The 26,364-nt window shown below is 43.1% G+C and overlaps 1 protein-coding gene across 1 annotated transcript; it reads left to right on the forward strand.

Moving 5' to 3' along the window:
- The first annotated feature begins 345 nt into the window (after positions 1–345).
- Positions 346–8,023, forward strand: SPTSSA (serine palmitoyltransferase small subunit A). The gene is made up of 2 exons (XM_065402981.1): positions 346–522; positions 6,981–8,023. The coding sequence occupies exons 1-2, from the start codon at positions 420–422 to the stop codon at positions 7,082–7,084; spliced, it is 207 nt and encodes a 68-aa protein (XP_065259053.1). The 5' UTR covers positions 346–419; the 3' UTR covers positions 7,085–8,023.
- The last annotated feature ends 18,341 nt before the right edge of the window (positions 8,024–26,364 follow it).

Consider the following 26,364-nt stretch of genomic DNA (forward strand, 5'->3'; position numbering starts at 1 on the left):
GCAGCTCAATAGGTGGCACCAGATACATTAGGGCGCACCGCACTATACCCTTAAGGGCACAGCCCTGGGAAGCAGGTGGTGAGATGCGGGAGTGGGGAGCATCCGCCTCCAACACCACTTTTCTTTTGCAGCCACTGCAGATGGCTCAGCCCACCTGGGTAACTGTCAGCCCCGCCCCTCTTCCCCCTCCGGCCCCCGCAACCAGCAGGGCGCACGTGGTCACCACAAGAGAGGGCAGAGTCCGGGCAGCGGCGTCGGCTGGTGTTACTGAGCATGCTCAGTCCTCAAGCGCATGCTCCCTACCAACAGAGCAGGCCCAGGGGCGAGGCGGGGCTCAGTGGAGGGCGTTCCCCGCGCGGTCAGGCCTGGCTCAGTCAGTTTGCGGGGGCCGCGCACGCCGCACGCAGACAGGTCCGGCGATGGCGCTGGGCTCGGCCTGGGGGCGGGTGTCGTGGCTCTATTACCAGTACCTGCTGGTCACCGCGCTCTACATGCTGGAGCCCTGGGAGCGGACGGTCTTCAGTATCCTCCCGCGGCCGGGCAGGGCGGGCGGGAGGGATGCAGAGGCCGCGGGGCCGGGTTCTGTTAATTAAGCGGCCGCCGGCGACGCATGCCGGAGGATGGTGCGCGGGGCCGGTGCGGGGGAGGCCACAGCCAGCCTTGGGGAAGTGGGAGGTTGGGGGCTGGAGCACGTGGCTGGACTCGAAGGGGGGCGGGGAGGGCTGGAGTTCATGGCCGAGCTTGGAGAAGTGGAAGGTAGGGGCCGGGGCAGCGGTGGATTGTCTAGGGCTGCCGCCCCGCTTTCGGCATGAGGGAGGGGGCTGGACTCTAGTGCGTTGCTCTGCTCCCCAAGCTCCTCTAACTCCTTCGAGTGCATCTCTGCCCACCCTGTGGTGTGGACTGTGTGGGATGTGGTTCAGGCTCAGCCCAGCTGCGAGAGGTGCTTTTGGAGGCGAGGTCTGACCTTTGTCCTGAGCAAGCTGCCCTGCTATCCCTTCAGCCCCTGTTCTGAAGGATGCGCTTATGATTAAGGCACTAGACTGGGACTTGGGAGATCTGGGTTCGATTCTTGGCGTTTCCAGACTTTGAGAATGTCTTTGAGCACTTCTCTGATCATGGGTGCTTAATGTGCCCCTTCCTATCTGTAAAATGGGCCCAATAACACTTTACTGGCAGGCATATGGTGTATGCATTTAATTGATGCTTGGGAGGTGCTTAGCCCTTGTTTACATTGAGGGTTGTTAGCCATCCCAGTGTAGCTATGTTGGTGGTTTAAAAACCCAAGGTTCAATTCTAACTGGCTATATGACTATTTAGATAAAATAACACTGATATATAGTAGCAGTCTATAGCTACATTGGCCTTGGTGGGGGGTCAGTGTTGCAAAGTGTATAATGTGGCACTATTTCCTAGTTCCACAGGTTAAGTTTATTGTGTGAACAAAGAAGAAACCCTTTCACCCATGTGTGAGGAATCTGTTAATCCACTCACTCCTTGCTTGTTAAATCACATTCAGATTCACAATCTGTATTGTTACAACAAACTATAATAAGTGTTGCCAATGTTTAAGAGAAAGCAACACAGATTATCTTTCAGAACTGTAAGGTACCAAGTATCCCTTCTGGCCATTTAGCAATGTAGTTAATTTCTGAGTCAGAGGCAGGTTGTTGTGCCTTGATGCAATTTCTCCTTTCACTTTCCTTCCCTAGAATTATGCAATTTTTTCTCTGTTAACTTGAAGAATTGTTTCCATTAGTCAGAAATACCTTTAATGCATGCCTTCATACTTTGCACATTGGAAAGGAAAATGTGTATTTCATATAACAAGTAATTTATGTATGTTGCATAGTCATGCAACTCTAGGTTTCCATTTTGGTTTGCCTCCCTGTGTCTTTTTCTAATTGGTGTTTACTGAACCTGTAGTTGGTGAATTTGCTTGTTTTATGTATTTCACTATAATAGTCTTCTAACAGGACCCTCTGTTGCTTTTTACAGATTCAGACCAGGACCCTCTGTTTCTAACATGAAGGTTCAGTTGTAGAGACCTGTATCTAGATTCTAGATTATTGTGGGTTTTTGAGCAGCTTTTTCTAGAGGGTAATATAATGTCTCTTTCTATTCTGAATGTGATGGTTGCTTCATCCTTTGTTAAAACGGTACCTCAGTACTTCGTATTTGCAGCCACTCTCTGATGGATGACCTTTTAAAAGTACCTCCAAGGAGTACTGAGAGAGGTGAGGAGATAAACTAATCTAACCAGTAACAAACAGGATATGGTGATAGTAATAATAAGGGTGCCTTTATAGGGGTGGTGGTCAGTTGTAAAGAAAATATCTGCCATTAGTAAAAGTAGGGACTGTTGTTTGCCCAAGTTACAGGTGCATAATCATGTAGATTTTTTTTCTATGTAAAGCTCCAAAATGGAGAGCATATAAAATAGAAATGCGTGAACATGGGATGGACTTGATAGCTATGTTCTCATACATCCACATTGTATATGTTTAATTACTTTCCCTTTTTTCCTCTCAGTGGAGGTATCCTATTCCTTAGCAATGGTACCTGGCTCTATTTATGCCAGGTCTAGTGTCAGTGAAGAAAGATCTTTGTTTTCTATGCTTCATGAGCATTCTATTTTGTCAGAGTAGTTAGGCTTGAACATTGACTTCTTTATATCAGCTAAGCAATCTTCTGATTTTGGCAAAACATATAAGTAATTTAAGGGTGTGTGTACAGTTGTCTCTTCATATTTTGTTGACAAATTCAAACAACTTTTGTTCCTGTAAGTTATAGCGTTATAGCTTAAAATTAATTTGACATGTATAACTTTCAGGTTACTTATTGTATTGAAAATAACAGGAGTACTTGTGGCACCTTAGAGACTAACAAATTTATTAGAGCATAAGCTTTCGTGGGCTACAACCCACTTCTTCGGATGCATATGTATTGAAGTAATTGCTATGTATGCTAAATTGCAATTGCTGGTAACTTTTAATTATATTTTTACAATGACTAAGTTTGCTGGCAAGTGTGAACAGGATGTAATGTGTTAAGCATTTTGAGAAGTATGAACTCTACATTTGAATACAAAGATGTCTTTAAAAGACGAAAGCCATTTAGGGTCCTTTGAGAACATTATTTTGGTCTTCATGCCTATTCGGTCCTTGAAGAACTCCCTGCTGAGTCCTTCAGTGAGTTTGCTGATTGTGGTAGATACCACTAGATACTGAACTGATACTAATAACTTACCTCATGTAAGCCACTGAACAGCTGTTAGATGGCTATTAACATTGATCTGGTTTGAATTTGAACCAGCATCTCTTTAAGGCTTTGAAGTTCATACTGAGTTAAAGTCCAAGATTTGCTAAAATGACCTTGACCAGTGCTAAATATAGTATTGCTGGTCTAAGGGAATCAGTCACTTTTATAAAGGCTTTATCTGGGTATCACTGTCTATCATGCAACCAGTATTGTCTTATTGTTTCTGTTTACTCCCCTGTTTCTGTCTGTTCTTATACTTAGAATGTAAGCTCTCTGTTATGTGTCTGTACAGTGCCTAGCACAATGCAATATGAATACTCCTATTTTGTGAACCACTATGTTTATTAGAATACTCTTAGCTACTTGAAAGCTGGGAATGTCAGATTTCCATTGGATGTTAGTATATACTATTATCATCTTGAAACTTGGTCATCTTTAAAAAAAAAAAAAAAGTTAAAAGTAGTTTCAGGTAGTACACCCTGAGTCCCTTTGCCTATTTTATTTATATATGTTTTAAAATATTGCTGTCATGTGTGTGGCTTTTTTTTTTTTTAGGGCTGTCAAGCAATTAAAAAAAAACGCATGAATAAAAAAATAATAAATAAAAGCATATGTTAATTTCAATGCTTAAACTGTAGTCTCAATAAACAGTGTATTGCCTTATCCCCTTTAAAAAAAATTCCATGTGCTTCTTATAAGCATAACACAGAGGAAACTAACTCTAAAGGGGAAACAGTGAAACTGACTACATATGAAGTTCTGTAAAATGCATAAAATAATCTAACTGAAAAACTAAACTTTTTGGTTGTTGTAATCTTGGGTATCATTTGCGGGGTGTCGGAGGGTAATAGACAGAAGTGTGCTCGTTTCAGTGATGGTAACATCCTGATCACCATATAGCCATTTTTTCTCAATATAAGTTCAAATCTGATTCTAGGATCTAGTTTGTCGATACTAGGATCTACTGCTGAAAACAGTTGAGCAACTAATTCCCACTTGTCTCTCCTTGTGGATGAAAATAGCTCAACTTTAGAGAGGATTGCTACAGGAAGCGTGGCTGGAGCACTTGCCACTAGCACTGGCAATGACGGGCCATTATCCTAGGGTAGAAGGCCTTAGATTATTTATTTTTTTATTTTGGTAGTACCTAGGAGCCCCTGTCACGGATGGGACACTATTGTGCTAGGCACTGTACAAACACAGAACAAAAGATGGCCCAACGAGCTTACAGTCCAAGTAGATCTAGTATCGGTGTGGTATATTGTCTGATAGCTTGGAATCCCAGGGTTGTGACTAAGCACTCATGTCAAAGTTTAGAGATTTATGAGGTGACCCTCCCCTAGTGCTTTTAAATTGCAATATTTCATGACTTGCCATGACTAAAAAGTACTCTAGTTAATGAGTACAACTTCTATGTTTGTTCTCTAACAGGTATGCCAAACAGTCATATAGCCTTTGTTGTTAAATATACACAGTTTAGACCTCATTTTTGGAGGTGCTGATGAGCACTTGCAGCTCCTGTTGAAGCTGTGGTAACTGGATACTTCTGCCAGGCCCTTTAATACCTAATGCTCTGTTTATAGTGCTGTCTTTTTATTAGGCTTATTAAACTTAATTTTAAAGTTATGGTTTGAGGAAATTGCAGGTAGTCTGATTTGAAAAGGGTTTGTAAAAAAATTTAAATTTATTTGTGTGTGTCCAGAAACGTTCAGGTTTGAGTCAATCTAATCTCCAATGACTACAATCCCATTGCATTTCTGTAGGCTGGGCTTGGGTTTCCTGGAACTGGACATAGGACTAGTAATAATATTAGCAAATACAGGTAATGTGTCTTATGTGAATTTTCCAAGTGATCACTGCTCATATTTGAAATAAGCTAGTGAAACTATAGCCTGAGAATGGTTTGTGGATTGCCAGATACTACAAAAAAGTTTTCAGAGAGCTGCAGCCACTTCCAATAAAATGTTAATGAATGGTTTACAAACACAGCTTGAATTAAAACATAGGCTGTGCTTTGAGGTATTATGATTTGAGTGAAACATCTAGATTGGTTCTACTGATAAGATATTGATCAGCTGTCTAAGGAAATTAATACTAATACCATAGTTCCTTCTATTGAAGTGCTCTTGAAAAATAAATTGAGCCTCACAACCCTTTTCTCCCCCCCCCCCCCCCCCAAAGGATCAATAATGCTCATATTTATTAACAAACCTGGCAATACAAATTAAGTCAATATACACCTCTACCCTGATATAACGCGGCCCGATATAACATGAATTCGGATATAACGTGGTAAAGCAGTGCTCGCGGAGGGGGGCGGGGCTGCGCACTCCAGTGGATCAAAGCAAGTTCAATATAACGCGGTAAGATTTTTTTGGCTCCTGCGGACTGCGTTATATCGGGGTAGAGGTGTATTTGAACACAGAAATAAAGAACACTAAGGCCTGGTCCACACTAACCCCGCACTTCGAACTAAGGTACGCAAATTCAGCTACGTTAATAACGTAGCTGAATTCGAAGTACCTTAGTTCGAACTTACCGTGGGTCCAGACGCGGCAGGCAGGCTCCCCCGTCGATGCCGCGTACTCCTCGCCGAGCTGGAGTACCGGCGTCGACGGCGAGCACTTCTGGGATCGATCCGGGATCGATTTATCGCGTCTAGACAAGACGCGATAAATCGATCCCAGAAGATCGATTGCTTACGGCAGGACCAGGAAGTAAGTGTAGACCTGCCCTAATTGAACAGACTCTTCATTTTTCAGTTATAATATTCCAAAGAGTCTATTAAAGTCATCTTTCAAGACTGCAGTTTGGTTTGATTTTGTTTTTGGAGGGTTTGGGGGGAGAGAGGGGACAACAAGATTCAACACTCCAAAATGGGTCAGTGGTGGTTTTTGTAGCAATGCATATTTCAGGTCTTGGGGCAGGAGAGACATGTGTTCCCATGAGAGCAGCTCTTTACAAGCCCAACTTGGTCTTTCTTCAATGTCTCCTTTTAGAGTTGTGACCTGCCCAAAGCCTACAGGCAGCTGGGAATGGAACCCAGGTCTCGGGACTCCCTGTTTTATACCAACGACCATTCTCCCTCCAGTAATGTGTACACACAAATTAAGGTTTAGTTTATTTGGGCCACTCTGTTCCAAGAGAATCCTTGAGATCAGCATCGAAAGACTAGTTTCTTCAAATATATATATAGTGTGTGTGTGTGTGTATATATATATATATATATATATATATATATATATATATATATATATATATATATATATATGAGAGAGAGACTTTTAAAGATATCTATGAATTAGCATAAATATATAGCTCTTGCTGACAGGGTAAAACTCAGAACCTGCAGAAGTTGTTGGCTTTTAGGGAATCTGGTTATTTCCCATTAATGTGTTTCTCCTCCTCATCTCTCCCCCCCCCCCCCCCCAAAAAAAAAATAAAATAAAATAAAGGACTTTGTTTTTATGTCCAAAATATGTGGCAATAAAATAGAGAATCTGGAAGGCATTCTCATAATATAGTTGGTCATTATTACCAGTCTTCTAGTTTTCACATTTACAGTGGATTTCTTCCTACAGCTGTTATACATGAATACAGTTGAGCATATACAATTTAGAATTATACAAGTTTTATAATAGTTTTGAAGGCTAATGTTAAAACATTCTTGTTTTGTGATTTAATAGAATTCCAAACTGCAGCTTTCCTTAGCTATCGCTCAGATTCTATGCTGGTTTCTATTGTTGGAATGGCGCTGTACACTGGCTATGTGTTCATGCCTCAGCACATAATGGCGATATTACACTACTTTGAAATTGTGCAGTGATGAAGAAAGTATATTCAAGAAGTAATAGTGATTCAAGATTCATCTTGCAAAGAAGATCCAACCGCCTAGTTTTAACGAGACTTCTACAGATGTCAGAACAAGAAACACACAACTATGACTCTGAAGACTAGGAAACCAGATGTGTAGAGCAGGGACACAACGTGCCTCGTGTGTTGTGTTCATTCACTTTAATTTTACAAGATGCCCTTGTATAGTAGTTTTGCCTATTTTAACATTGTTTGTACTTTGATACCAGTATTTTCTTAACTTTGTGAAAAGTAGTTTGTAAACATCAACTCAGGTGTACTGTCTGCTGTCCAGACTTTGTCCAACAAAATATTTGTGCATAACTATATTTGGCTTTAGCAACAAAAAAGTCTTCTGTATTCCAGCTTATGGAGGAAGGGGGTGGATGAGACAGAGTTAACACTTCATTCATTATGTTTGGGATAAGACTATAGATGCAGTCTTTCCAAAGTTAGAGCAAAAGGACTAATGGACTTATATTCTTTCATGAACTGCATCTAGGCCCTCAAGATTTTGTGATAATTTAATGTTCTAACTTCTAACTAAACTGTACTTGTACATAATGCTGGTCTTCCAAGGATTATGTTTCTCTGCAGATGGAGAGGAGTTTTTTTCCTGTGCTCATTGTCAACAGTGTAATTGTCTAGTTTTAAACTGCTTTATTGCAGTTAGTGTTCCAAACGCATTTGAACATATTCTTGTTACAAATGACCAAAACATAGGATTCTAAGTGGATTTAAGTTAAAACTACAACAATAAGAAGCTGAATACTTGGCTGAAGTCCTATCTTTGTTCTTAACTTTTTTCAGATTTGTATTCTGAAATGTAAGATGGCAACAACCTGACTTTCTAAGGTGGAGGATATATTTTTTGTTTTTAAAAATAAAAACTAAAAGCAGAGTTGATGCAAAACTCTTTTCCTTTATTTTTAGACATTAATGTTTTATGCATTCTGCTCAAAACTGACACAGGTGATGGGGCCAGGGAATGATGTTAACCAAAGAATCTGACTTCTTGACCCAGTAAAAATAGGTACTGTGGGCCAAATTATGTCCTAAGATATGCAGCTGCTGTTGATGCTAATGGAAGTTGCACAGGTAGTTCATAATGCATTATGCCTAATTAATGCACAGCAGTTGGACAATATGCAACATGACAATAAGGTTTAATTCCCTTAAATTTGCATTCCAGTGAGGAACGGTAAGATGCTTTTTCCATATTTAAAATAAAATAGTGTATGCATTTTATTTTCAGTTTAACTGAGTATAACTTGTTCTATAAAAACTATTTTTGTAATCTTTAGTTGGCTTAACTTTTATCTGATTTGCAGATATTACATAAGGCTGTCACCTCTGGTATCCAAAGTGAGGCTAGATTAGTGCCTCAGAAGGCAGCAGATTAATAATTTTCACAATCCCAAAAGCTAACGAAAGCTTTGGCATCCGAGAAAAAATTTCTTTTGGGACATATTGTCTGGTTGCACAATAGGCTAATGCATTAGTATCACTGATATGGGAATACAGAGAGAACTGGTGCAGAATTGTCTTTAGTCTTTATATGGCCATTTTTTTAACTGAATAGAGGGCTGGGTGGGGTGGGGGGGAACTCCGCCATACACTTTTTTGCTGTGAGGCATTTCTCATTGCCAATTAGCAATTACTTTAAGATGGAATGAGCTATGTTTGGGAACTCTTTTATTCTGTGACTGAAATGCTGCAGAATACTGTGCATGTAAAAATGGCTTTAAGTGGGAAAGCATTTGTAAATGGGTTTTGATGATGCACGAGTTTTCTCAAAGCAATTTATTTTAATGGTGAGGAAAATGCAACCATGTCAACATCTACAGTATAAGTGGAGTTGCAGAGGACTTGAGTCTAGCAGTACTAATTAGCACACATTTGCGGATTTGTGTGTTCTTGTATTTTCTTAAAGTAAGTGTTATAAAGGCCCTGAATCATCTTGTCAGAATTTAAGATGTTAAAGGATGAAAAAGGTTCTTCTATTTTAATATGACTGAAGTGCTTATGACACACATTTCCCAACGCTAATCTGGAGGATAGATAGTCAAAGGTGATGATTTAATAAGGAGTTGGTTCAGTTTTACAAAGGAAACCAGTAGGTGGCTAACATCAGTAAGTTTAAATAATACACTAATTACCTAAGAAGATCAAGTTTAGCGTTTTCCCACTTTGCTGTGGTCATTTTACAGCCATTGTCAGTTCAGCAGTCAAATCTTGTATACTGTATAACTGCTCAGCTTTTCTGTGAAACCCAGATTTAAAAGGCAATTTAAAATTGTTAGAGTTGGAGAAAGCTATTTTAAACGTGGTTGTAAGGAGAAAGCTGATGCATAACAAAATTCAGTATGTTAAATGTCTTGACATAAAGTTGAAAAAGTGTGATGGTGAGATTTTCAGCTAGACAAATGTGCTTTTCCCCCCCCATGGATCTTCTGTTATCACATGCCAGAAATATTCTATGATATAAAATTGGTAGTTCACTGAGAGAGAAGACCACAGGATTCAGCAAAGGAAAACTGATTTAATCTCAGAAGTATGGGCTGAATGTCCCCACTATCAAACCTGTGGGACCACTGAACATAGAAATAAGTTTACCAAGGCACCAATAACTACCAAATCACGTGGATAGCTAGAATTAATATACATTAACAATGTTCCAAAAATGGCAGGACTATTAAACAACATCTTTAAAGAAGTTATCCTAGAACACTGAAAGCTATGGGTCACATTTTCATTAAGGTGCAACTCCTTGGAGAGAGAGGTGCTTTAAAGTACTCTTATTTCCCTGAGGCACACTGACAATGTACCTTGTTTAGATTGGTTCATTGTGAAGACTGAGGGTGTAATCTTGGGCCCACTGAAGTCAGCGGGAGTTTTGCTATTTGCTTTGGTGGACCCAGGATTTTACCTACTGTTATCTAGGTTTAATAGCTTTCTTGCCATCATTCCTATGGATCAGTTTCCCCATCTATATAATGGGGGTAAAACAGGCATGTTGTGAGGATTAAATAGTTTATGGCTGTACAGGAAATTTCACACAGACTTATATTAGTGTAACATGGAGGCTATGCACTTAAGCACCTAAAGCTCAGGAACTGCACAAGCATTCAACAATGCCTCATAACCTTAACTACGTCCCTTGTGGATCACTATTATAGTGGCATGGCATGACATCTGTTTAAAGGTCGACCATTCTAAGTCCTCTAAAATTAATATTCTTACACCAAATTTCAAAGAAATCCAACTATCCCAGGAGGGTGCCTAGTAAAGTTTGGGACCCAAATTTTGAATCATTTTGAGTATGAGATTCTGCAGAGAAGCCCTGAAAAAATTAACCATTTAAAAAAAAATGTTTCTAGGTGTGGCTTCCCCCTCCCCCCTTGTGGAGAGCTAGAGATCAAACTGCTGATGAGCTGCAACTCAAAATGGTCTCTATCTGTGAAGTTTTACCCAAGGTAACACATGGCACCCAGTAGGTCTTTGGGGACCGTAAACTGAGAACAGTATTTAAGAAAATGTACATTTTTTACACTGTGTGCGTGCTAATACAGAAACATGGTTAGAGCGTTTTCCTTTCCATCATTTTATATGCTTTAAACTTGACTTGTAAGTGCTCTAAACTCCAAAAGTCTACTCAGGCCTGGTCTACGCTACAGTTAGGTTGATGTAACGCAGCTTATGTCGACTTAATTATGTCAGTGTACACACTACAGCCTTGTCCTGCTGATGTAAGTGCCCTACTATACCAACATCACTCCACCTCCATGACCGGCATAGGGCTTATGTCGATGTAGTTAGGGCAACTGTGTGTGTGTATGTGTAGACATTGCATTACTTAACATCGGCTGATGCCTGTCTTGTCAATTTCAGGGCTCCATGCTGGAGCCGTGGACTTGACAAGAAAACGGGAGCTAGAGCCAAGATCCCCACTTCCAGCCAGACTGCTCCCCCCTGGCTCCATGTTCAGGGAGACGGGAAGCCCGGGCAACTGGCCCCTTGCTCCTGGTGAGGAGGTGAGAAGCCCGGGTGGAGCTGAGAGCCCAGGCTCTCAGCCCCCCCACACTGCCCCTTTTCAGTCGACAGAAGTGCTCCTGGTGAGGTCATCTACAAGATTCCATCTAACACTATTTAACGGGTGGGGTGGAGAAATGTTGCCCATGCCTCCTTCCCTCTATCCTCTTTGAGTAGTGCCTCAATGTGCATATACACTGGTGGTCTGGCATAAGATTCAGGAGGTTCCAGATCCTGGCACACGTACAGCTAGCCAACTCACCAGAAAGAATACCATACTGTACAATTTAAGAACCACTTAATGGACTTATACAGCTCCCTTACCCTGAGGCTGCAGCTACATTTGAGTTAAGAGGTGTGATTCCCAGCTTGCATAGATATATCCATGCTAACTCTGTTTGATCTAGTGCACTAAAAAATCAGTGTAGCCGTGGTAGTGTGGATGGTGGCTCGGACTAGTTGCCCTAGTACATATCTGGGGGGTCTGGGTGGGTTTATACGCCGGTGGCTAGCTTGACCTGCAGCCTGTGCAACCCTGGCTACACTGCTATTTTTAGCATGCTAGCTGAAGCACAGCTAAGCCTCCCCTGACCCAGGCTGTGGCCCTGCCCATGTTCCACTGGGAGACCCCATACTCCATCCCAATCTACCATGAAGCTGGTGGGGGCTGAGCTGCATCTAGTGGCCTAGAGCGCGGGCCCGTTGGCAGACCAGGGCAGCGTTTGTGCCCGGGGTGGGGGCAGAGTTGGGCTAGTGGGCTGGGGGGAGTTTGGCATGAGGGGGTGCTGAGGCTGGCCTGGTGCTGGGCAAGGGGGAGGGGAGGACTGGCCAGAGCTCCTCCAGCTAAGTGTGTATGGGTGTCTCGGGGCTCCTCTGGCTGTGGGGGGCCTGTGAGGGTCTGGTGGGTGGGGCCTCAGGCAGAAGGGGCAGGGCTGCTGGGCTGGCCTTCCCAAAGGGGGGGTTCACCCACTGCCCATGACCCCTTCTTGTTGTCTCTAACATTTTTTCCAGCTGTAACTCATTCTTTGCCTTGGCTTTCCTGATTTTGTCCCTACGCACTCGCACTATTCCCATGTATACTTCCTTGGTGATATGCCCCTCCTTCCATTTCCTGTATGTATCCCTTTTGGTTTGTAGATAGTTAAAAAGCTCCTTGTGCAGCCACATTGGCCTCCTGTGGCTCGTCTTATCTTTCCTCTGTGTTGCTTGATGTTGAGCCTCTCTTATTACATCTTTTAAGAACTGCCAGCCCCCTTTGGCTCCTTTTCTTCCTAATTGGTCTTTCCATGGGACCTTGCGTACTATTTCTCTGAGTTGGTTGAAATCTGCCTTTTTGAAGTCCAGTGTCCTTGTTTTGATGTTCCCATGTCCTCCTTTCCATAGGATCTTGAATTCCATCAGCTCATGATCACTTCCCCCAAGTTCCTGACCACCTTCACATTCGCAACTAATTCACCCCGTTGGTTAAAACCAGATCCAAAATGGATGACCCCCCTAGTTGTTTCCTCAACTTTCTGAATCAGAAAGCTGTCCCCTACACATGCTAAGAATTTGCAGGACACATGTTTTGCTACAATAGTCTTCCAACAGATAACAGGGAAATTAAAATCCCCCATTAATACTAGGTCATGTGTTAGTTAATCTTGTTATCTGCTTGTAGAATGATTCAACCACTTCCTCTTCCTGATTTGGTAGTGTATAATAGATCCTCACCGAAACATCGCTACTGTTCTTTCCCCTTGCTATCCTCATCCAGAGATTCTCAGTAGGTCTGTTGCTCACTTCCCCTTGGACCTCAGAGCAAGTGTATACATTCTTGACATACAGCTCAAATACCTCCTTTTTTCCCTATACCTATCCTTTTGGAACAAGCTCGCTCTCTCAATGCTGGTACTCCACTCATGGGAGTTGTCCCACCAACTCTCTGTGATGCCAATTAATTCATAATTTTCTTCATATACTATGACTTCCAGTTCATCCTGCTTGTTCCCCATACTCTTTGCATTTTTATACAGGCATCGAGATATCTTGCAGACTGCCCTATTGCTTTTTTTTTTGCCTTTTTCATGCAGTTGTGATTTCTAGATCCTTCTCAGAAATTAGCCCCTCCTATCTTCTTTACTTAAACCTAGATGGGCATTGGCCAGATTTTTGTCACCATCCCCCTAGTTTAAAACTTTCCTTATCAGATTAGCCAGACAATGCCCAAAGATGCTCTTCCCAGTATTTGATAGATGGAGCCCATCCTAGCACAGTAATCCTCTTTCCTGGAACATCAGCTCATTGTCGAAGAAGCCAAAGCCCTCTCTCCAACACCACCTTCATAGTCACTCGTTAACTTCCATGATTCAATAGTCCCTGCCTGGGCCTTTTACTTCAACAGGGAGGATGGATGAGAACACCACTTGTGCCCCAAACTCTTTTATCCTTCTTCTCAGAGCCACCTTTTCAGTGATCCGCTCAAGGTCACTCTTGGCAGTATCGTTGGTGCCCACGTGGATAAGTAGGGAGGGGTAGTGGTCTGAGGGTTTGATGAGTCTCAGCGGACTCTCAGTCACATCCTGAATTCTAGCTCCAGGCAATCAGCACGCAGCTCGGGATTCCTGGCTTGGATGGCAGATGGATGACTCTCCCCCTTAGGAGGGAGTCCCCGACCGCCATTACCCTTCTCTTCCTCTTGGGAGGAGTCTAAATGCTTAGCCTGCTCTCATAGACCAGCTCACTACTGATAATATCCTTTGCAATAAAACCCCTGTGCCCTGCTAATTATACCAGGTACACAATTCTGCAGTTCCTGGTTTTCAGAAGTTTGAGTTTCGCTCAACTTTAAGTTCTGTGAGGGGACAATATACCACCAAGCAACCTTAACTCTGTGTTAACATACTTTTTTTGCCATTGAATTATGTTATGTGCTTAGTTATGTGGTAGCATACTATTTTTTTCAAATACGGTAATATAGCTAACGTTTTATCGGTAGATACTAGAACAGTCTCCATGTTTATATAATATTGTAGATGCTTATAACTGAAAGAATGGTCTATTTACATAAAAATGACACAATAAAAATAATTCTGCTATGTCCTACAAACGCACTACAATGAAAGAGCGACAGGAAAACTTGTAGCTTGGCTTCTTGTGGTTAAGCAATAAGACTAGGTCTCATGAGAACGGAGCTGTAGCCTGACTCTTACAAATTTCCATTATGAAAATGGAGAGGTTTTTAAGCTTTAATTTTTTTTAAATGGTTAGATATAGAATTGCATGCAATTACCGTGATTGTACATGCAAATCAAATAATGGAAGCCAATGTGCAGTTTTGATTGAGTTTGTGCTTAATTACCTGATTTGATTGAGTCACAGTAATTGTGCAAACAAAATACATTTTGCATGCTTAACAATTCAAAAGAACAAATATTGGAACCTTAATATTTATAATGCACTTTGGGATGACTGGACAGAAGGTGTGATACAAGTGAAAATTATGGGTCTGAGTCTGATCCCACTTCAACCAGTTTTACACTGGTATAACATAGGGTTACCATATTTCCACAATCAAAAAAGAGGACACTGGCGGGGGGGAGCCCCGCCCTAGCCCCACCCCGCCCCATCCACTCCCTCCCACTTCACACCCCCAACTGTCCCCCTCAGAACTCCCAACCCCCCCTGCTTCTTGTCCCCTGACTGCCCCCTGTTGAGAACCCCCCACCCTAACTGCCCCCCTAGGACCCTACCTGTCCCCTGACTGCCCCGACCCTTATCCACTCGCATGGGTGGCAGGGTTGTAGAAATGTTGGTGGTGCCCAGAACCCGCCCCCCCACCTGCCTAAGGCTCTGGGAGGGGGGTTAGGTGGGGGGAGGAGGTCTGGGGTGCAGGTCCTGGGCTGGGGATTAGGGTGCAGGAGGGGTGCAGGGTGCAGGCTCTGGGATAGAGTTTGGGTGCTGGGTGCAGGCTCCGGGCTGGGGCAGGGGGTAGGTGTGCAGGAGGGGGTGAGGGGTGCAGACTCTGGGATGGAGTTTGGGGGTGGGAGGTGGTGCAAAGGGAGGGGGTGCAGGCTTTAGGAGGGAGTTTGAGGGCAGGAGGGGGTGTGTGGGAAGGGGGAGGGGGTTTGGGAGGGAGTTTGGGGATAGGAGGGAGTGCAAGGGTGAGGGCTGTGGGTCTGAGGATGAGGGGTTCATGATGCAGGAGGGGGCTCGGGGATGGAGCACAGGATTAGGGTGCAGGGGGATGAGGGTTGGGGCTGAGGATGAGAGGTTCATGATGCAGGAGGGGGCTCAGGGCTGGGGCAGAGGATTAGGGTGTGGGGGGATGAGGGGTTCATGATGCAGGAGGGGGCTCAGGGATGGAGCACAGGATTAGGGTGCAGGGGGATGAGGGTTGGGGCTGAGGATGACAGGTTCATGATGCAGGAGGGGGCTCAGGGCTAGGGCAGAGGATTAGGGTGCGGGGGGATGAGGGCATGTGGATGAGGGCTGGGGCTGGGGATGAGGGGTTTGGGGCGTTGGAGAGGCTCGGGGCTAGGGTGGAAGGGCAGGGTAAGGGCAGCCTGTCTTGCCATTAGTGGATGGGGGGCACTAGGACCTGGGGGCAGCAGACAGCAGTTGCTGCTGGCTCTGGCAGTACAAGCAAGGAGGGGGGGAGACCCATGGGGGACAATGACGTGCGGAGGGGGGGGTGGCAGGTGGAGGCCGGGGACCCATCCAACCCTCCCCCTGCTCCCTGACTGCCCCCCGGGACTCCCCTTACCATGCCCATGTTCACGTGTAGGCAAAACACGCTGCAGGGGGAGGGAGCAGGGGAGGGGCTCTGGCTGCTGGAGGCCAATGGGAGCGGCTCAATCAGGCCCAGCCACCCAATCAGCAGCCGCACTCTGCATGGAAGGGAGGGAGGGAAGCGAGGGGGAAAAATCCCGGACCTTTTAACCTTGTTACCAATTCCTCCCGGACGGCTATTTAGGAACGCAAAAGCCGGACATATCTGGGGAAATACGGATGGTAACCCTATATAACAGCTAATTACACTGGTGTGAGATTAGAATCAGACCCTCCATATGTGGATTCATGCAATAGTATTATGAACTATTAAGCAGAATAGACTACAGCATTTTCAGTTCTGTTTTGTAGCTTACTGTGCATGTGCTATAATTTTAACATAATTAGATATTTAGCACTTGTGAATGTAAATTATGCATCATACGAGAAATTTTGTTTTAAAGGCGGTCAGAAATAAATTGAGCTTCAGATCAATATTTTACAGCAGTGTAATTCCTCACGTGACTGTTTTACTTAAATAAACCATTTTAATACCTTTCAGAAAAAGAACATCACATTTGATATAAAAATAATTTATGAACTTTAATACCATTTTAGGAGAAAGCACATCAAAAATTGAAATTAATCCGCTACATCAGAAAGGGCATATGATAACACTCCCACCCCCCCTTTTTTTGGCGGTATAATTCAGTTTAAAAAAATTCTAAAGGCTTACCCCTGTACATTTTAGAATTTACAATCTTGTGTGTGCAAAGAATGTTCTTATGTAATTAAAAATATTCAACCATTTTGCAGAAGCAATATATCAAGTCAGAATTGGGCAATGTCACTATGAAAACAGATGTAGAATACATTTACAATACAATTGCAACGTGTTATATGTATACCTGAGGTGGTGCAAATAAATAAAAATAACCCTGAATGCTTTTTTTATACTCAGACTATTTCTCAACATAATATGGTGAATGAGGAGCACAGATGCTGTTTTGGGATGTATATGATCAAGGCATCAGAGTTAAGGTTGCTCAACCGTAACTCAACATTATATAATTTGTGTGTCCAAATGACTCAATCCCATAAAGTGCCAGTCAGTTCCTTGAGGTGATCAGTGCTTTCATTTCCCATTGGCTTCAACGGGAGCTGAGAGCGCTCAGCATCTTGCAGGATCAAGACCCAGTTGCACTGTCATAATGCTGCACTGAAGGTTTGTATGTAGAATACTCATGGCTACATCGCTTTGGTAACTAAACTCTGCATTTCCTGGTTTTTAGGCCCAGTTTTACACCTCTTACTCATGAGACTAGTCCCAACTGAATGAGGGTATCAAGCACTGTTATACTGATGGTAAATGGGGACAGGAAACAATGAGGTTTTTGTAGAGTTTTTCCACTGGATCATTCCCAGGTTGGAAGCAGGGATTGTACCTGCTAGAATTGGATGGATTTTTAGGAAGCCACCAGTTACCAGTTAGGGTTACCATTCGTCCGGATTTACCCGGACATGTCCTCCTTTTTGTGTTAAAAATAGCGTCGGGGGGGAATTTGTAAATCACTAAAAATGTCCCGGATTTCCCCCCCAGGCAGAGCGAGGCGCGGCTGGGAGGGCTGCAGGAAATTCAGCCGCTCGCATGGGGCTCTGGCAGCCAGAGCCCTTCCCCCGCAGCTTGCCGGGCTGGACTCCGGAGCAGCTGTAGAGCTCCTCCTCCCCGCCCCCCCTCCCCCGCACTCTGAGCCGGCCGGCCTGCCGGGCCGATCGCATCGGGCCTCGGCAGCTCCTCCTCCCCTGCTGCCCAGCGCCCCGCTCCGGCAGCACTGGGTGGGGTGGGACCGGGTTGTGTGTTGCGCTGGGGAGCGCAGCCACGTGTCCGGCTCCGCACAGAGCCCAACACCGTGTTCTGAGCGGCAGAGTAAGGGGGCCAGGGGGCAGGAGAAGGGGCAGGGAGATTTTGGAGGAGGCAGTCGGGGGGGGGGGGGTGTCGGAAGTTCGGGGGGGGCTTTTTTGGGGGGGGTGGAGAAGGTTTTGGGCAGTCAGGGTACAGGTAGGGGGTAGGGTCCTGGGGGGCAGTTAGGGTGGGGGGGTCTCAGGAGGGGGCAGTTAGGGGACAAGGAACAGGGAGGCTTAGGCTCTCTTAATGGCTCTCCATGCGTCTCTGGACCCTCTCAGCTGTCGGGCTTGGACGGAAACATTGCCTGAGGGTAGTGAGAGAATGGGTTATCGGTGAGGTGGGGGTGGGCGTGAGCCCGGTCAATAGGGGCAACCCCTACCAAGATCTGAGCCTTTTCTCACACGCCCGTTAGAGCTCGACATTATGCTGTTTGGGACCCCTCTTCGAGGAAAGCCTCTGGATTGCAAGTCCAACCGCTACCTCCTCGTGGTGAGAGTCGGTAACTGGCTTGGATAGCCAGGCGGATTGCGGAGGACGAACCCACATCCCACATTCAGTGGGGTGTGGGACGGGGTTGGGCAGCCCCATATGGTGCCACATGGATGCCCCCCTGGTAAGGGTAGCCTCCCCCAGGTACGGGTTGACTCCCCCTGGTAAGGGCTAGATTCCCCCTGGTAAGGGTAGTTTCCCCCAGGCACGGGTTAGTTTCCCCCTGGAAAGGGTAAGTTTCCCCCAGGTACGGGTTAGTTTCCCCCTGGAAAGGGTTAGCTTCCCCCTGAGAAGGGTAAATCTTTTAGCTATGGAAAAAAGTAATTTATATTTTTATACCGGATTGGCGCTGGACCGGGTTAATAACGCCCCCGCTGTTGGCTTTGATGCCCCGGCTGACAGTGTTAAATATATTAGGGGTGTGATTAGGGTCGCTGGACCAATGGATAAAATGGTGTGGACTATAATGAAGTCTCATGAGCATGAGAGTGAGAATCAAGTCCTCCCAGTGGAGCATGGAGAGGAGGTAGAGGAGACTGTTTGTGATGATCATGGTGAGGAGATTTTATCTATCTTACCGATGGTTTTTACAAGGGACACTTTTAATGATTTAACTATGGAAAGTTTTAATCCAGATTTTAAGTATTTAAGTACATTTGATGATCCATATGTTAGTGAATCGGGATATCTTAATGCTCATTTAGTTAATGGGTCTAGTTTATTAAATAGTTTTAGACCAAGTACTGATTTTAATAGGGATCGTAATAAGGATCTTAACAGTACTGGTAGTAATATAAATATATTAGAAAGTAGTTCGTGGAAGGATGGGGTTTTTTATTTAGAGTATCCCGTTGATAGTTTTAATTGTCCAATATGTCCCCAGATATTACCAACATTTGGTAAATGGGCCAAACACATTAATGTGGTTCATAAAAGTAAAGCCATACGAGTTGTATGTAGTAAATGTGGAAAATCTTCTCAATATCATAATATAGCTTGCCACTACCCCAAGTGCATACCCAAGAAGGAGGATACCCCAATGAAGAGCCATACGTGCTCGGTCTGTGGGCTTGGTTTTCATACTAGATCTGGATTGAGCCAACACTGTAGACATAGACACCCTGCTGTGAGGAATGAGCAAAGAAAAGAAGATATGGCTGCTAAAAGTAAGATCAAAGAGGGATCGACTAGATCTCGTATATGGACCAAAGATGAGGTTGCGCAGCTTATACAGTTGGAAAGGAAATATATTGGGAAAAGGAATATAAATAAATGTATTGAGAGCGAGATGAGGACCAAAACGAATAAACAAATATCAGATAAAAGACGAGAATTAGCAAAGAAGAAGTTAGTGGTAACAGGAGATAGGGAGGAAGTGACTGAGGTAGAGGACATTAGAGTAAATATATTAGAAATTCCGCCCCCAAGAGAGAGGATTTTCCCACTAAAAGGACATCCAGAAGTGGATTTAGTGGAGAAAATATGTAAACGGGGAAAACAAAGTAGGGAGGGAAGAGAAATAATAAATAGTTTAGGGGAAATTGAAGGATTATTAAAGGAGGATTTAACAAAAGCTCTCGGATGGGCAATGTTGGAAAAATTATGTTATTCATTAGTAGAGGGAAAGGACCCTAGAAATGAAAGTCAAATAGAGTTGAGGAATAAAGGAAAAGGGAAGATGAGAAAAGAGGGGAGAAGGAAGCAATTTAATGCAATTAGGAGATATGCTACAAAGAAAGCTAAGTATAAATTCTATCAACAATTATTTGATAAGGATAGAAGAAGATTGACTCGCATTATAATGGGAGAGCCAGATAAGGCTAAGTGTGCTATCCCTATGAAAGAAATTGAGGAATACTATGTGAATATTTTGGGAACAATTGGACATGGTAATATGATAGGGTGGCCATCATCCACAGAGAATGCGGATAATGATATATTAATGAGTCCGATCTCTGTGGATGAGATTAGAATAGCTTTAAGAGAAATAAGAAAAGATAGTGCTCCTGGCCCAGATAAAGTAAAAGTGAGCAATTTGTGGGATATTTTTAATTTAGACTCCTTAATACTTACAAAAAATTTTAATATATGGTTTCTAAATAGACAGGTACCAGATGAATTTAAGAAAAATAGAACGATTTTAATACCAAAGACACAAGATGAGGAGGAAATGAAGAAGTTAACATCTTGGAGACCATTGACAATTGGGTCAGTTTGGATTAGAATCTATACCAAAATATTAGCAAAAAGACTGGTGGAAACAGTTAAGATATGTAGTAGACAAAAAGGGTTTATATCCGCCCCTGGGTGTGAGGAAAATATTGCTATATTAGATAATTTGATTAAAGGGGCTAAACGAAATGGGAATGAAATTGCAATAGTGTTCGTAGATCTGGCTAAAGCTTTTGATTCTGTGGGTCACGGACATATAATAGCCGGGTTGAGAAGATTTGGTATAGATGAACATTTTATAGATATTATTAGGGACCTTTATGATAATTGCACAACTAGGGTATGGGTGGGTGATGAAGTTACTGAGTCTATTTTAATTAGGAGGGGGGTCAAGCAGGGTGACCCGTTGTCCCCAATTTTGTTTAATATTGCTATGGATCCCCTTTTAACTAGATTAGAAGGAAGTGGTTTTTATGTTAAGGGCAATGGTGTCACGTCATTGGCTTTTGCCGATGATGTGGCAATTTTAAGTAGCTCATATAAAGGAATGATTAAAAATTTGGGTATCTTAGAGGAGTTTTGTAAAAATACTAATCTCTCTGTTAATGTGAAGAAAACGAAAGGCTTTCATATTTTAACTAAACATAAAACCTATGTAGTTAATCCTAAGGATAATTGGCAGATAGGGTCAGAGGAGATTGAATATGTTCAACCAGGGGATTTTGAAAAATATTTAGGAGCTAGAATAGATCCCTGGATAGGTGTAGGGGGACCGGTACTTAAAGAAAAATTGAAAGATTGGAGTGAGAATTTAATTAAGGCCCCATTAAAACCGGCCCAAAAAATATTAATTTTACAGACATATATTTTACCGAAGCTATTTTATAATCTTCTTTTAATAGAACCCCCTTTTAATCTTTTAGATGATCTTGATGTGTTAGTTAGAAAAGTAGTTAAAGAGATTTTACATTTACCTCAGTGTACCACAGATGGGATATTTTATTCTAGAGGTAGGGATGGTGGTTTAGCTCTCACTAAGTTTAGTGTGCAAATCCCAAATATGTTAATTCGTAAATGGAGGAGACATATTGTCTCGAGAGATGATTGGATGGACCTATCTTATCTATATGCAGGAGAAAATCTTGTGGATAAAATATTGTCATTTAGTGCAGTAACATCTCATCCCAAGAAATGGAGGGAAGAGGAATTTTTAAGATGGTCGGAACTGAGATGTCAGGGAATAGGGATAAAATATTTTTAAAATGATTTAATTAGTAATTCGATTTTTAGAAACTCTAGTAAAGTTAAATCGTCAGCGTATATCGCAGCATTGCAGCTTAGGGCAAATATTTATCCTACTAGGGAGACATTAGCAAGAGGAAGAGGAGGTATGAATGCTCTTTGTAGATGGTGCGGTAAAGTGCGGGAGACTGTTCCCCATATCTCAGGACAATGTTATAAGACTAAGAATGCTAGGATAAAAAGGCATAATAGAGTAGTGTCTGCAGTTGTGGATAAGGTTGGTAAATTAGGGTGGAAGGCAATGATAGAGCCCCATTTGAGAAATAGTAAGGGTGAGTTAAGAAAGCCGGATATTATATTTATAAAAGGAGATACAGCAGTGGTGGTTGATGTTACAGTGCGATGGGAGGATAATGCCGGAAGTTTGGAACAAGCCCACAGTGAGAAGGTGGCTTATTATCTTGAGTTAGAGGAAGAAATTAAAAACTTAACGGGAGGTAAAAATATTCACTTCTTTGGTTTTGTGCTTGGGGCGCGTGGCAAGTGGAGTGAAGGTAATAATGATTTGTTACAATTATTGGGAATGGACAGAAGTAAAAATTTTAAGGAGAGTATATGTAGACTTGTTTTATATTCCACTATTGGTATGATGGCTATATTCAGTGACAGGTAAAGATCCCGGAGTTTCCATTCCGTGTATCTTGCCAAAACTAAATTTTAGCTATTTTGGTTTCCATGCTCTAAATTTTCAAATTTTTAATATTGTTTTGAACATTAATTTATTTAGTGTTATTTAATATCTGTCCTTCAATAGAATGGTTTTAATTATATAATAAATACTTATTAATGGATGAAATTCCAATTTAAATTATTAGTTTATTTAATTACTGGATGTGGATGCGGACTGGCCGCGTATAATAACCAGGAAAGGGCAGGTAGTCACGCCTGTACATAAATAGGGGGTGGGGTTCTGGAGGGCAGTTAGGAGCAGGGGTCCCAGGAGGGGGCAGTCAGGGGACAAGGAGCGGGGGGGGGTTGGGAGTTCTGGGGGCAGGGGTGGGGAGAGGGATCGGAGCAGTCAGGGGACAGGGAGCAGAGGGGTTTAGATGGGTCGGGAGTTCTGGGGGCGGCTGTCAGGGGGTGGGGAGTGGTTGGATGGGGTGTGGGAGTCCCAGGGGTCTGTCTGGGGGTGGGGGTGTGGATAAGGGTTGGGGCAATCAGGGTACAGGTAGGGGGTAGGGTCCTAGGGGGCCAGTTAGGATGGGGGGAGGGTCTCAGGAGGGGGCAGTCAGGGGACAAGAGGCAGGGAGGCTTAGGTAGGGGGTGGAGTCCTGGGGGGCAGTTAGGGGCAGGGGTCCCAGGAGGGGGCAGTCAGGGGACAAGGAACGGGGGGAGGGTTGGGGGTTCTGAGGGGGGCGGGAAGTGGGAGGGGCAGGGGCAGGGCTAGGGCGGGACTCCTCCCGTCCTCTTTTTTGCTTGCTGAAATATGGTAACCCTATTACCAGTACTATCTGCATGGGAGACCCTGTGCTTCTGTATTCCTTCCAGCTGCTCCCTTGGCCCCCTCTGACTGGATAGCTGGTTCCTTTTTATCAAGCTGTGTTGTTAGGGATTCCTGCGTTGGCTGCAGGACCTTCACTTAGTGGAGAGAGTGAGAGCAGCTAGGTGCGGAATCCTTGCAGTTTTGTTTGGGGTGCAGAGAAAGCTGTTCTACCTGACAGAGTGGCTATGTCAGGTCGGGTGAATGTCTCTTAAGTGCACACACCCTTTTGAAGCCTCCCCAGGCAGGTATTTGTTCATTTGTTTCTCTCCTGTCTGTGCAGGGGACAAGTTGGAATAGGTTTTTTTTGCATTTACTATATATTTCCCAGGAAGAAAAATGGTGCTTTCTGACTGCAATCATCTGTTTGTGTCAATTTTGCATGAGCTAGGACAGTGCACCCCAGTAGGTCAGGGAGCCAGTAGAAAGGCTGCTAGCACTGTCAGGTTCCTTCCTTCTGATACATCTTAAAGATAGTTACCTAGCTGCATGTGTTCTGCTTTAGGAAGGGCTTGCACAAGTTCAGGGAAATGGAGGATGATGCTGTGAAGGTGGTACTCTCCCACCCAGAACTCCCATGTGTCTGACCTTTCCATTCAAAGAAGAAGTAGATGACTTGGGTTTCTGCTTAGACAGACTGTTCAGATGCTGAAAGGTTTAGTTTTTACTGCCCCCCAGCAGTAAAAAGATTATTGCCAAGCTAGATCAATGTTGAATATTCATTTTTAGCAGGTTAATGAACATTTCCTTACGTCCAAAGGGAGCACATGCACATCTCCAAGACATTAAACACACACAGAGAGGTGTGAATGCTAATAACTTATTGCTGTATGTGGCTAATGAGAGATCCAAGCATTACATAGTTCTTTAGAATAATTTCTTCCAAATTTTTCCCTATCTTTGTTCCAAAATCCTGCAAAACAGGGTCAGAGTCCCTGTCATGTTCTGACTGTCTGCAGCAATGTTGTGACACAGGGTCCCTGGCAAAGGGTTCCCTGTTCTTTGCAAACAACTCTCATTTCAAACCTGACAAACGCACTACATCAAACACGTGTCTTGCAGGGTATTTATCCTTAAAGAGTAGCAGGTAAGGTATTTGCAGTAAGCTTGTAACTTGTCAAGATTCATAATCATTGGGAGATGTATGCACAGGTAATATTGCAACTTATAGGTATATGTATTTGTTAGGTAAGGCATAGGTATAAATTAAGGCAGTAATGCAATGAGCCTACAAGCCTCAAGGCCTATAAGACTATAGTTTAGCTAAACAAATCAAGGCTTAAGGCCAAAAAGGCCTTAGCATAAGCTGCTACACAGGAGTAACCCTAGATCATAAGATATCACAAGATAGAATGCTGTAATAAATAATATGACAAAATTGTTGACAGGTAACCACAAGATGCCAATTGATAGCTTCAGATATTTTAAATTAGGAACATCAGCAGATGTTCGACCACAAGAATGCCAGGGTAACTAACTGAGGTATATGCTAATAAGCTTGAAGTCAAAGCTGCCCCAATCAAGGTACCTCACTTTATTTTCATTTACTTCCTATTAATATAGGAGGAGAGTGAAGAAAAAAAGAATGAAAAATGGCAGGTGGGGTGGATAAGAGAGAATGTTCTTTTTCTTGGCTGAGTCCCCAGGGGGCCCCCCCGACAATGAAGCTGCGCTTAGGGCCCCACTAACTCTAAATCCGCCACTGCCCACAACTAGCCTTTTAATAGTAACAGCTTCTAGGGTTTAGCCTCAATCACCAGATTACACCAGTAAAAAAAAAGATTTAAAATGTGATTATTATTTGTATCACAGTAAAGCCTACAGGTCCCAAATGAGATCAGGGCTCCATTGTGCTGGGCGCTGTCCAAACACACAGAGCTAATCCCTACTCCAAAGATTTTATAGACTTAATAAAGACAGAACAAGGGTGGGAGATGAGAAGTGCCGTTATCACCATTTTACAGATGGGGAACTGAGCCACAAAGAGACTAAATGACTTGTCCAAGGCCAGACAGGAATTCTGTACAGAGCCAGGAACTGAACTGTGATCTTTTATTGATACTGTTTTTTAATGAAAGAAACATACATATACACTAAATTAAAATATTCTCATATTGTATATATTTTCACAACATATATTGTTATAACAACTGGCCTCTCTTCTCCTTAAAATTACATTTTATTGTCTATCTGCGACTTGAATGGCTTAGTCTTTGATCTCAGAAAACTTAAAGATTGACCAGTATTTTTTCTTTTAATTCCTTCTTCAAACACGGATGCTTCTCTACTTAAATAGGATCAGAACTGTAGCAATATCCAATTGTAATGTCTTTGGGGATTGGGATGGTTAGAGTCTTTTTTGTCAGGTATTAATTGTTCTTGCTATATAAATCTTGACAGACTTTAATATTGTATTCTATATATTATATCATATAGCCTGCCTGGAAATAGAGGCTATTTTCATTTGCTGGTTTCTTAAGGTGTTTTGGGATAGAAAACACCATGAATTTTAATGCGAATATCTCTTGGTCAAACTTAGTGAAATTGGACAAGAAAAAAGTTTGTTAAATGCACATTTTGTGTAGCCATTCAAACAGGAAAAGAAATAAAAATATGAGGAACTTGGGCTTGTAAGGTTTAACCAGGGTTGCATGATAGGGAGAACTGCATTGTATTACTGTAGATTGACATAAGTGGTGTGTTGAAATAGTGTGCTATTTCACTCAGGCACTGTGCTGACAGGTGCATCATATATACATAGAGGGGGTGAAGGCTTCCTTATTGCACAATAGGAAAGAGGACTCAAGGAAAGAGGAATGGCACGTGCCTTGCAGGGACTAACACTAGGGCCTAGTGCAGTGCCCACAGAGTTGTCGGGAGTAGGGATACCTCCCTGAAGTGCTGCAAGAGCATCCACAACTCGTTTCCAACTTCACAAGTTCTTTTTCACATTTCATTTCAGTCTCTCCTACACTCTCCCTGCACCGTGATCTCATTTTTTCTCTCCTATGGAGGCTATGGTGAAATCTTTAGCTTCCAAAAAGTGCTTCACCAGCAGTCTTGAGACAGCATACTGTACCTAGTTTCCATCCTACCTCCCCCCCCATCCTTCAGTCTCTTTTTC

Source organism: Emys orbicularis, chromosome 4 (assembly GCF_028017835.1).
Source record: "Emys orbicularis isolate rEmyOrb1 chromosome 4, rEmyOrb1.hap1, whole genome shotgun sequence".
NCBI classification, from domain to species: domain Eukaryota; kingdom Metazoa; phylum Chordata; order Testudines; family Emydidae; genus Emys; species Emys orbicularis.